The 11,808-nt window shown below is 41.2% G+C and overlaps 1 protein-coding gene across 1 annotated transcript; it reads right to left on the bottom strand.

The window, feature by feature from the left end:
* Window positions 1-667: 667 nt before the first annotated feature.
* Window positions 668-9,109, bottom strand: LNP1 (leukemia NUP98 fusion partner 1). The gene is given in 4 exon segments (XM_065626837.1): window positions 668-705; window positions 708-867; window positions 2,916-3,161; window positions 8,960-9,109. Coding segments are annotated over 4 exon segments (594 nt in total).
* Window positions 9,110-11,808: the final 2,699 nt, after the last annotated feature.

The raw sequence follows: 11,808 nt of genomic DNA, 5'->3' as shown, positions 1-11,808 counted from the left end.
AACTAGTTGTGTGATTGGGGAAACAGGACTGAGGACATGGGAGAGGGCTGGGGGATGCCAGAGAAACGAGTGTCATATTGCACAGGGACAGGGAAAGCAAAGAGAAGTGAGACATCAAGGAGGTGTTGATGAGAACATGTGCGCTTCTCATCTATTACTTCCATAAATTTGGAAATGGGAGATTGTCAAAGCAAAAAGATACCTGTTTCCAATGCAAACCTAAGTGAACGTCACAGTCAGGAAGCAGGTGGCTGTTTATGTGTACTTTTTCCTTCCTAAACCTACCAATAAGTGTGTTTGCAATTAAAACAGAAACATAACATGTCAGATGAGTCTGCACAGCTCTGTAAAACATACACGCTCTCCTCTTAAATGAACACATCCACCTCTGTCCTGCTGCAATGCTAAATTTGCCTGAAACCCTCTTACACTGTTTAATTGCTAACTTGGATCTCACTACAGATACACTCCTCCTGTGACAAGGGTCACATTCCTAATGGCAAAAGACAGGAAAGCAGTAAGATGGTGTCAATGATGCAGTTGAATTTTACTTTTATTTTACAGGTTAGGGTTTATTCTAGCTAACAGGACTTTTCTAGTCAAAACAAAACAAGAATGCTCCCTCTGCTCTTCAGATGAGTGCTAAAATTCCTTATCTCCACGTGTTCTAGCTGCCTGTGCATAAATATCCTTTCTCAATGCTTGCTTGTGATGGAAACTGTTGTGTTTTGCAGGTACAACTTCTGAACTTTCATCTTCTTCCCGCTCTCTCCTTGGCTCTGATTTCTCCCTGACACCCTTGTGAGACTTGCTTTTTCTCAAATGCAGTCTTTCTCTTTCTCTTCTCTCCTTCATGCCTTCAGGTTGCTAAAAGGCAGGAAAAAAATACCAGTGACTTAGAAGTGACTCCCACATGAACAAAAAAACCTCATTATTTTATTTCACTAGCAATGTGTAATAAAATATTCCAGTTACCTACCTCACCAAGATCAGCTCAAATTCAAGGCCCCAGCCAGCCATGCTAAAACTCAGCAAGAGGCAACATGCTTTTTGATTGTACTCTGTGTATGATGGGAGAGTCACTTACCCAGAGGACTTTAGGGGGAGAGCAGACAGGAGGGGAAAAAGGGAGATGCTCTGAGATTTCAGCCCAGACTCGACATTTCTGTCCTTTCACATGATCCATGCTTATGTGCCTGAGGGCTGTGCTGCGAAGACCTCACTGAAACAAGTGCTGAAGGTCATGAAGTGTCTTTAAATCCACGCTTATAAGCGAAAAGCAATACACAGGGAAGGAGATGAAATGGGATTTCCTTTCCCCCACTTTTACTTTAACCCATGTGATCATGGTGGTGTGAATTGCAGCCACAGAGCTCTGAATGCAAAAAAACCTGCGCTATTTGGAGATATGTGTTTAAACCCACTCTCAAATTTCCTTTTAGATCTCTAACACCTATCACTCAATTCTTTGAGATTCTCAAGTCCTTCATATCTCCCAAACTTCAATGGCGACTGAGGGAATGACAACAACTTAGTCTACTTGAAAGGTAATTGAAATAGAGCCCAGCGCACCTCACTGCAGATTGCAGAAGGGTACCAGAATCCACATTTTTAACTGGAACTGAAGCTGTATTTAATGCATTATGCTCACTATACCTATCGTACAATTATGACACGCTCATAGAATTTCTAGCAAAAGGCACTTTTGAGAAATGATAAACCAGACAACCACTGGTGAAGTTTGGCACATGGGGCAATGTGAAGTTCCAAATGAAATAAATTCTGAGTAGTTCCTAAAGCGGAAAAAAAATGATGAGAGAATGCACTTAAAATCTTAACAATGGCATAACAGGGTTGTCATCACCATTATTCTGCATATTCTTAGATGACTGGGCACGCAGCAACTATAATTGTGGGACTAATCATGCAATGATGCTTCTTGTTGAAAAGAGATTTTTTTCTCTCTTGCTGCTGCACAGAAGGTCTGCAAAGAAAAATGAAAATTACTTCTCCATACAAACTGTCAGTGTCAACAAACTGAAAAAAGATGCTTCCTTCCGTTGTTATTTGGTGCTAATGTCAAGAGTTATTCAAGCACAGCTTTTTCAATAGGGTGACTGAATTTCATAGTGTATTTCTGATACAGAAAGGTGAGTTAGTGTTTATTACCTTTTCTTCCATTGTATGATACACCAGATATTATGTAACATCATAATAAAAATGTGTTAAAGTGTCATAGACAAAAGGTTTTTATTGGCTACTTCATCAGCATAAATCATACAGAAAATGTTCATGCCTCAGGACAGACTGATGGGGAGAAGATGAAATGGGGAGAGAATCCTGGGCTGGCTGCATGCCCTTACAGTGAAAATACATTCAGTCACTTACAGCAATGGCTGCTGCTGCAGCTGTGTGGTGGCACTGAAGAGAGCAGATGGATGGATTCCCAAGGGGTAAAAGAAAAGCCTCTCAAACACCACAGTGTCTGGCAGTCTTAGAGATAACACTGTATATGGTTAAATTAGGTCAGCAGCAGTGAGAAACAGAGCTGGGTCTTATGGCAAAAGTGAAGCAAACCTGGGTTTATATTGTCATGTTTTGTTGGCACAGCTGTAGAAACCTCTGAAGACATTGTCACAACCAGTGTTCTGTCTCATTTTGAAGATACACATTTCTGAATAAGTCTAGATGGTAACACTACATCAAGAATTGTCATACTAATGATATTACCACTTTAGCCTTGTTTTTATTACTGTAAGGACCACATAATCTGATAAATTCTAATTCAAGTTTATTTCTGCTCTTCTCCCAGCAAAACCACAGCAATTACACCAGGGAAAAGCCTGTCCTGCTTGCTGGTTTTTTGTTGTGTTTTTTTTTTCTTCTGAAGTGATCTTAAGTTGGTTGTTACCTACCAAAGAAACTGAGCGTTTGCTTTTGAGATGCAATTGTTTTTCAAAGGACTCTGCAAATTCCTGGATGGAGTTTGATCTTGTCTCTGAGCATGAGCTGTCTGCTGATGGTGTTCCACTTGCCTTCCTGTGGCAGTGGCATTTGGCATCTTGGTCTTCTTGAAATTCCTTGGAGCCCCTGAGGTGGCCTGAAGATGAGCCTTTGGTAGAAGCATGAAGTCGTGTTGTATGGAAGGAAGAAAGCCTGGCCTGAAAAACAAGAGGTCTTTGTTGAGTATTGAATATTAAAGCAGAGCGCACAGGACAGATTCTTTCTACCACAGAGTGCTCTCTGAACAATGGTGTGGAATGAAGGACCTTGCCCAAACTCCTATATTTTTCCTTTTATGTGCAGGAGAATCACACTGCCTAGAGGTTGCTTTCCGGAGGCAGCAGCAGAATTTGCTTTTTATTCCTGTTTTTGAGTATACAACTTTTGGCACCCCAATGTGCGATTCAAATTTAAAGTGTGCTGGGTCCTCTTAGTGGCCACTGACAGTAAAAGGAACTGAGACCCTTCATAACCTCAAAAACTCAGGCCTCACATGTCAGGGCAGGTTCTAGGCAGGACTCTCAACAAGCAAAGACCCAGCCTTTTCTGGCCAGATGAGCCAAACTTGACCCACAGATGCTCCAGCTCTTATCAGATGTTTGAGCATGACAGTGACCATTTCTAGCCCAGTTGTGTCAAAATTTCAGCATGGCCTGCATGCAGACAAGATGCTCTGTTTTTCAGGTCTGAATTTTCTGCTGATTTGTTAGGCATGTTTGTCCTGAACTGATGAGGAAGCACTTTGAAAGCACTGAGGGGCACATCCCTACCGGGGAAATACTAGGAAGCAGGCTTCCTACAGTTACATTTGTAGGGATAAAGTGGTGATGGAATAGATAGTTGTTTAGTTTCCATGTTGCTTAATTCTCCCAGGCCTAACAGGCAGATAAAAATTTATCTGCATCAGATGTATTCAACTGAATGTTTGTAAAGGAGATTAAACTGATGCAGAACTGCTGTGTCCTGTGGAGTCATGTATTGGTGGTTTTAGAAAGACAGACCTGCAGAAGAGATGGGTGAGAAGGCCACCAAAGAGGCCCAGGCATGCACCAAAGCCTGCCAGCTGTCGGTGCTTTTTTGGGGTGAGCAGCTGAACACTGGTAAGATTCAGGTAGTGAAAACTGTGAGAGAGAGATGGAAGGTGCCAAAAATGGGACCCCCATAGGTGTCAGGTTAAGGTGCTCCAGGCACCCAGCTGCTGCATACATTTGAATACATTTATGTTTTGTATAAGCCTGGTGCTAAGTCTTCAGCTACCGAGTAATCCTGAGAAGCTCTGCTGGCTTCAAGGGAGCTGTGACTGTTTATACAGCTGAAGGTCTATCCCACAGATCCTGAAATGCTTTCTAAGAAAATCCAGGAGAACACCCTATGCTCACAGTAGGGTTTGTTGGATGTTGTGGTGGTGGTTTGGGTTTTTTTGGTTGTTTGGTTTTTTAACAAACAACAGTGGAAAGCTAAACCAACTTGGTATAGTGGCCACGTGAATCTACAAACCTTGGACTCCGAGTGACCTGGAAAGTCTCCTGTATACATTTCCATTTACTCTGGCTCAGATGCTATTCTAAACGTAGCAGCACAACAGGGACCTATGCAGCCTTTCTCTGAAGAGTGAGGCTGTGCATCCATATGTTTGTGACTACATCACATTAGACCAGCTTGAGGAGAGGTGCTAAAAATAATAAATCTTACATCTGATAAAAGCACCTAATACTAAAGAGTTTTCACTTCATATGGTACTGGTTCGATTTCTTTTCCAGACATAATCTTACTTCAGTGACTAGTATTATGGACTGCCTCTGAGAGTAGTGGTAATGATTTCTGCCATGCTATTTTTACTTTGTTTTCAAACCAGTCAATACAGCTGTAATTTCTGTAAGGTCATATTGTATTGTTGTTTTAAAAAAGCATCAAAGCAATCCCATTGTGCTTGAGGGACAGAAGTATGCATTCCATGTCAAGCTCAGCAAGCTAAATGTCTTCTGTGTCATTTTAATGGCATCAACATATATTGTTTCCTAGAAATAAAAATTATGTCATACTAAAAGTCACTGATATTAGTTCTTAGAGGGTTTGAACAAAAAAACCCAGGACAGCTAAAACAGGGATGGTATTCTACCAACAGTGTTTTGCAATGTTTATAAGTGCTTTGTTTTACTAAGACATTGCTTTTTCATTTCCCCTTCACAGATAGAATTATAGTTAAGCCCTTAACAAAAGGACTGTAGTTCACATACTGACATGAACAGAGACAGGCCTTCCTCTGTGGACTAAAAGTAAAGCTACACATACATACCTATGCAATCATATTACGGTGACTGTGCCTCCTCTCACAGTGCCTTTGCATGATATGAACAACCATAGCTAGGAGAGCATGTCAGCATATTGCTTTCTTATGGACACAACCCTACAGAGGACAAGAGCCTTAACACAACTGCTCAAGCATGAACATTTCATGGCTATAACTAGCACAGCACATTAGTCTTCTTTTATTTAAGACTGACTCTGTGGAGAACTGTGAGAGTCATAAAATGAAGCTCAGCGATAAGGCAAATCTGGCACTGACTTTAGATAAAATCCATGTGGATTTCTACCTGCTTCTTAGATTTAATACATACATTTAATACATGCATTTGGTGCCAAATTGATTGCTTGGTAACACTGTAGATAAGAATGGCTGAAGACTGCTTTAATTTATGCTTCGTCTCCTGAAGTCTCAGGAGCTGCTGGCAACAGAGATTGCCTTTGTATCTGCACACTCATTGTCCATCCACCGCTGTCCTCACTTGCCAAAGGTCTCCGAGCACAGCCCAGGTATCTGCTCCTGTCCTTGCACCAGCAGTTGCCTCGTGCCTACATCTGGTACCTCTTCAGCGAACACCCCTTGATTTCTGACTCTTAGGATCCGACCTTGAGTAGTTCTTAAACTGGAGAAGTGGAGAGGAGGTGAAACAAGGGAAAAGGCATAGGAAGGAAGAATGATAAATGCTCCCCTATATCAAAATGAGGAAGTTTTGCCAGTACTGGGAAAGCCAGAAGCACCAAGCATGTTCTCAGAGGTTGTTTCGCATTCTCTGTAGCACTCCCTTTTTCTGCTGGAGCCTTTGTGTAAAGGCCAATCATGTTCAGTGTATCTATTTACACAACAGCTAATCTTTTGCTAATTGCCCATCTAAACCACACAAAAACTACACAAACAAAAATACTTCATGAAACTGATGTCAATATAATTTGTCTATTCTCTTTCTCAGTTTCTGTTGGAGACAAGGTAATTGCTTCCATCTATTGGGCTTTATGTGAGGGCTTGCACAGCTGTCAGTAAGAAAACTAATCTTCATTGTGTCAGCACAAGTGTTCATTGTTTGCTGAAGTTTACACAATGACCCCAGTACTTTGAGAATATTTTGGAACATTTAACATTCAGATGCTGTCCCACAGCTTACTTTCCTTCCGAGAAGCTTATAGCCAAGCAGATATTCCTTAAAAATGTTTTGGCCTAGGCTCCAACTGATCTGTAGTAACAATATTGGGGTAGATGTCCAGTCTGACTTCAGTTTAAATTAAATGTTAGTAACTTCAACAGCAGTCAGTTGTTCTGCCCCCACTCTCAGCTGTTTCTTATCAGATTCTCTCCTGTGAGCAGCAATGTCTAAGGTGGATACATTTACAGTGTAGTAAAACACTTACCAGTGCTCCTTTGCCTCCTGTCTTTTCCCTGCAACAAAATGTCTGGGAGGTAAGAAACTGTCCTGAACCAAAATGATGGAGAATAACCAGAATGTGTCAAGGAGTTGTAGCCAGAGGCTTCAAAGAGGGTATTGTTGTTAATGTGTTTAAAGTTTGCCAGGGAGACAAGCTAAGTAAAGGAAATGGAAACAGATTACTTGCTTGGTTCTCCCCAGGCAACATTCCGTTTCGGCCCACAGTAACATATACAACTCCAATAACTAACAGTGATTACTGTTTTGAATCTTACAGTAGTTATTGTTTGTAATAATGAAACTTGCAGTGGTTATTATTTATAATAACTGTAAAAAACACACATCAGGTACAATAGCAAGTTATTGCTCTTAACAAAGAGATGCTCTTTCTGAAGGTGTTTATAAGGAATTATTGGCATCCATTTGTTTAACTTCTAGAAGTGGTTTAAGACAACATGTTTTAGTGGTCTTTACTACCAGCTAGTCAGAGATTTCCAAATTAAAAAGTTTCAGCTCAAAATTCATCCCTGAATCATAAAATCACCAAACAAGTCTTCTAATTCCTCCAGTAAATTTCTGGCACTGAGAAATAAAGCAGCTGAAATTTATATCTCTTGTAAAATACTGCTGGAGAAAGACTCATTGAATAGTAATGTCAAAAGTTGGAGTCTTCTCTTTCTGTCAGATAACTTAACCCAAGTTTTAGGTATGGATTCAGGGATGCACCTATAGCAAAGTATTTGAATGGCTATTAGCTAAGTATTTAAATAGCTTTTGAACAAAGTGAGTATAAGAACATGCTTCAAATGAGATGTACGTGTACACACACACACAAATATACGCAAAGATGTGTTCAGCAACTTGCTGAATGGAAAGTGATTTAAAGTAAGTTGTTACACTTCATTCTGTGTTCGGGCTGAAAGAAATCACATATGCATAGGTCTCTGAAGGATAAAATTAAAATACAGTAAAATTAATAAACATTCTGTTTTCAGGCATTCTGATGGAATCCATGAGCAAAACACTAGCTCAAAGTCTGTCTTGTGATTTGTGACCAAGGTGAAATATAACTGTAAATAACAAATGTGGCTGATCCATTCAAAACTAATGAATGAAGATTATATATCCAGCCTCTCCATGAATTCAAAGAGAGAGAGATGGTTTTTGTCTCTTTTGGTTTTCTTAATAATTTTTTTTTTAATGAAAAATCCCACAGCTTAGAACACAGCAGCTCCAGTGAAGGAGAACTTGCAAGGTGAAAATATAGCATGGCAGAAAAAAAGAGTTTGCAAAAGATCAGCTGTTTCTCCCCAATATAATAGCATTTGCTTTTTTTTTTGCAGCCATAATGATCTAAGGATACAAGTGAAAAATGGTTTGTAAGGAAACATAGTATCTTGGATAAGCCAGCTGATGTAGTTGGAAAAAAAGAGACAGGTTTGAACCACCTAAACATTTATTTAGAGCTGAAATAAAAGCAACTGTCTTCGAGTAAAGGGCAGAGTGTGAACAGCTGTTTTCAGTTTATCTTTATGGTGGTTATTGGTTAGATAGTTGTAAACTGCCTTAAAAACCTGCTTCTATGTATGAACGCTGCCCCTTTCCCAAATATTTTGTTCATTTAAAAACAAAGAACTTCTACTTTAAAATGTTACTTCACAGTATAATAAGCTTTGTTGTGTGTTGCATCCTTATCTTCCGAGTCAGATATTTTAAACCAGGAGGGATTGTGTTCTCTAGCTTATATTAGAAGTTATAGTGCAAACGGCTAAATCCCAGGGAGTAAAGCATACGACTTTCTGGAGACAGTATAGTTGCAGAATTAAGTCCAAAACTTATGAATACATATGGGGTTATATAGTTTTACACATGGGAACAGACCCGTTAAAGATAGTGTTTACATATGCCAGTTGCAAAAATGTTTTGATCTCTGACAGGTCATGCTGAGCAGACAGAACAACATCGTAATACATAGTTAGGCAGTTATTATACCCTCTTTACATTTCTGCTCCTATTGTCGCTTATCTTGGAGTTTGCCAGTTTTCTAGTATTGCAAAGGCACCGGAAGTCTGACCCTGGCAGGCAGCTAAGTTCAAAAACCAGCCAGCTGCTGCCAGTAGGAACTGAACTTCCTTGGCAAGGTGTACCATGCTCATCCTCATACATCTCTAGGGCTATGTCCCTGGAGATGGCACTTAAGTTTATGCATAAACCATGCACACACACACACAGAGAAAACTGCACACAGCTCTTACCGGAAGGGAGGCTCTCCTTTCACTAAAGAGTCGAGTCTGGTGTTTCTTGTGGCCTCTACCCTCTTTCTCATCCTCATAGATCAAGTCATGGCCCCAGAAGCTGCTCATCCATTTTGCAAAGGAAATATCATCATCCTCTTCATATTCCATGTACAGATGCTTCAGACTTGGGGAGGTCTCCCAATCAGGCAAGGAAAAGCAAGGTCAAATGCCACCACCAAGCCAATGGCCTCACACTGTTCTGCCAACACGAGGAAGCAGAGACAGAGTTTCAACCACACTTTCTGCACTCCATCCCCCAAAACCCATCCCACTGCAGCCCTGGGCACTGTCTAAACATAAAATCAATCATTTCTCATCTCTTTTCAACAATGTTTCTTTTAACCTTTCCATAACAGCCATGTCCAATATGACACTGCTGCAGGGGGCTGGTGGGACGGGAAATGTGTTAGCTACTCCCCGAGTGTTGCTGTTGACTGCACCAGCTGTCAATACCAATGGAGAATTGCCCACAGTTACATGCCTGGGAGGTGTGTACATGAACCCAAAGCAGGCTTGTGATTTTGAGAAGCAGAATTGACATATTGATGGTGGTCAGAAGGTGGCCCAGCTGCTTGCAGAGGCCTAACTGGCTCAGTGGGAGGGAGGAGAAATGGCCCACTCTTCCCATGCTGACCTCCTTCCTGACTTCTATTGTCTTTGTTCTTCCTTCAGTATTTAGGAAACGTGGTCTGTCTAGGTAGAAAAGAGTCCAGCCTGAAAGTTTCTTCTGCGTGTTCATTTTTGGGTTATGACAGCCAGCATAAACTTGCATCAGCTGCTTTTCACCAGAGACATTTCATCTGCCACATCAGGCTTATAAGAGGCCCTGTTTCACTTGAAGGCACACAGAGTAAAAAGTGTATCCGATTCCTCCTCACCAGCCTGGGGTGTAAGTCATATGGGCCCTGTATATACCACGCTATAGAACATGGCTGGGGACTGTTTTCTGGCCCCAAGACTGAGTGGCTAGACTGGTCACATCTAGCCTACAAGGTGCTTGTGCTGTGGGTCTCCTTGAGGCTGTACGTAACACACTGTTCCTGTAATAATTTGTTGTGATTTTTGTGTCTTTTTAATTTCAAAATATTTTATATAATATGAAAACTCTGTTGTGGCCCATAAAACATTTGTTTTTATAGTAAGAAACTGGAAGATGTGTTACATGCCTTGGGACATGACAGAAGGACAAGGAGAAGGGCTTTCAGGCTGTAGAGCCTGTAGGGATAATGTTGGAAGACTGCACAGGAGGAAAAGACGCAAATCTAACTCTGTATTGGAAGTGGTCCTTGGTGTGTTCTAGGTAGCTAGTGTTCTCCTGGTGCCTAGGCATTGCTGTGGAGATGCTAGCTGGCCTTGGCCAGAAGTATGCCAAAAAGCTTGCTGGCACTTTAACATAATAGTCCAGCATTATACCCTGCTCTTTGTCCCAACCTATTTAGCAATACAGATGTAGTAAAACACCTCCAGTTTCATTCCTGTGGGTGTAGGTGTGAGGTTTAAGTAAAATACTCTGATGTAGAACTCTTCACTCTGAATAATAGGGGTGAAGAACCATTTGGTCATGTACGCCTATGTGCCCGAGTTTTACCTTGTCCAGGGCAGGCAAGGCCATGATTAGCACAAGGACCTGGAGTACATGGGTGTGCAGATGGCACATCCTCAGGTGCTGCATATCGGAGCTTGGAGACAAAACCAAACCTGCATCAGGCTGCTTTCTTGGCAGAGGCACAGGCAGACAGAAGTGAGAGGAATACCTGCAAAACAGTTCAGTAAAAAGACACCTGAAGCAATAAAAAGGATGTGCAGGCTGATTCTCCAGGTGGGGAAACATGCTCCTGGCCATGTTCTGAGAGCTGAAATTTGACTCATGTCCTCGAGGCTACCAGTCTGTACAGGCAAGGTACATCCAAAGGCCTACTATACCTCACAGGAAGCATCATGTGGGTGGAATTTAGGCTGTCTCAGTAGGAAGCTCTCGACCTGTTGATATGTATTTTCTATTGTATGGTTCAAGTTTCTTCTTTTCTGACATGTGAGACAGAACTGCAACCTGTCGTGTGGCATAGGAGATGCTTCCACCATGCTGAGACAGGTGTCGGGGAAAAGTGGGAGAGAGGCTGTCCCACAACTTTGGCAAAATATGCTTATGTGAATAGTAATAATCCGTAAATTAAGGAAGACACAGCTAAGCTGTTTACTACCAGGCACCAAGATATATTAACTCATAGTCCAGTAGTCCATAGTCCAAATTTTAGTTGGGCTCTTGAGGCATTTGCTTTGCAGTCTTACCCGTTTTTCTTTTCAGTCTTTTTTTTCCTCAATGCTATATATGTCTTCACACATATTCCTTCCATTTCCATGCCACCTGCAATGACGTTTCTAGGTATAAGGTGAGCAATGTTATATGAATATAAAAAAGTATCAAAGATGACTCCTTTTAATCCTCAAGTGAGTGCTCCAGGGAAATAAGTGGAGACAGAAACATAAGTGTCCTGTGCCTACAGGAAAAGATGCTAAGTAGGCACAGACACACATATAATGCATGTAATACAACATATATAAAACTCTAATATTGCATATTAAATTATTTTTATGGCAGATTCAATTAATAGCTAGAAGAAAAACGGCATTTACAAGAATGCTAATTTTGCTTCAAAACGTTCCAGCACAAAGTCAGAGAAACTTTGCACCACTCCTGCACGTTGGCGGTCCAGAAACTCATTCTGCACATCATAAGCCCGGACCTAAAGACACACTAAGACTCTTTCAGGCCGGGGCTAACCACCTACCGAACCCCAGAGCGACTC

The sequence above is a fragment of the Caloenas nicobarica genome, chromosome 1 (genome assembly GCF_036013445.1).
Source record: "Caloenas nicobarica isolate bCalNic1 chromosome 1, bCalNic1.hap1, whole genome shotgun sequence".
NCBI lineage: Eukaryota > Metazoa > Chordata > Aves > Columbiformes > Columbidae > Caloenas > Caloenas nicobarica.
This window is presented reverse-complemented; position numbering and strand designations above follow the sequence as displayed.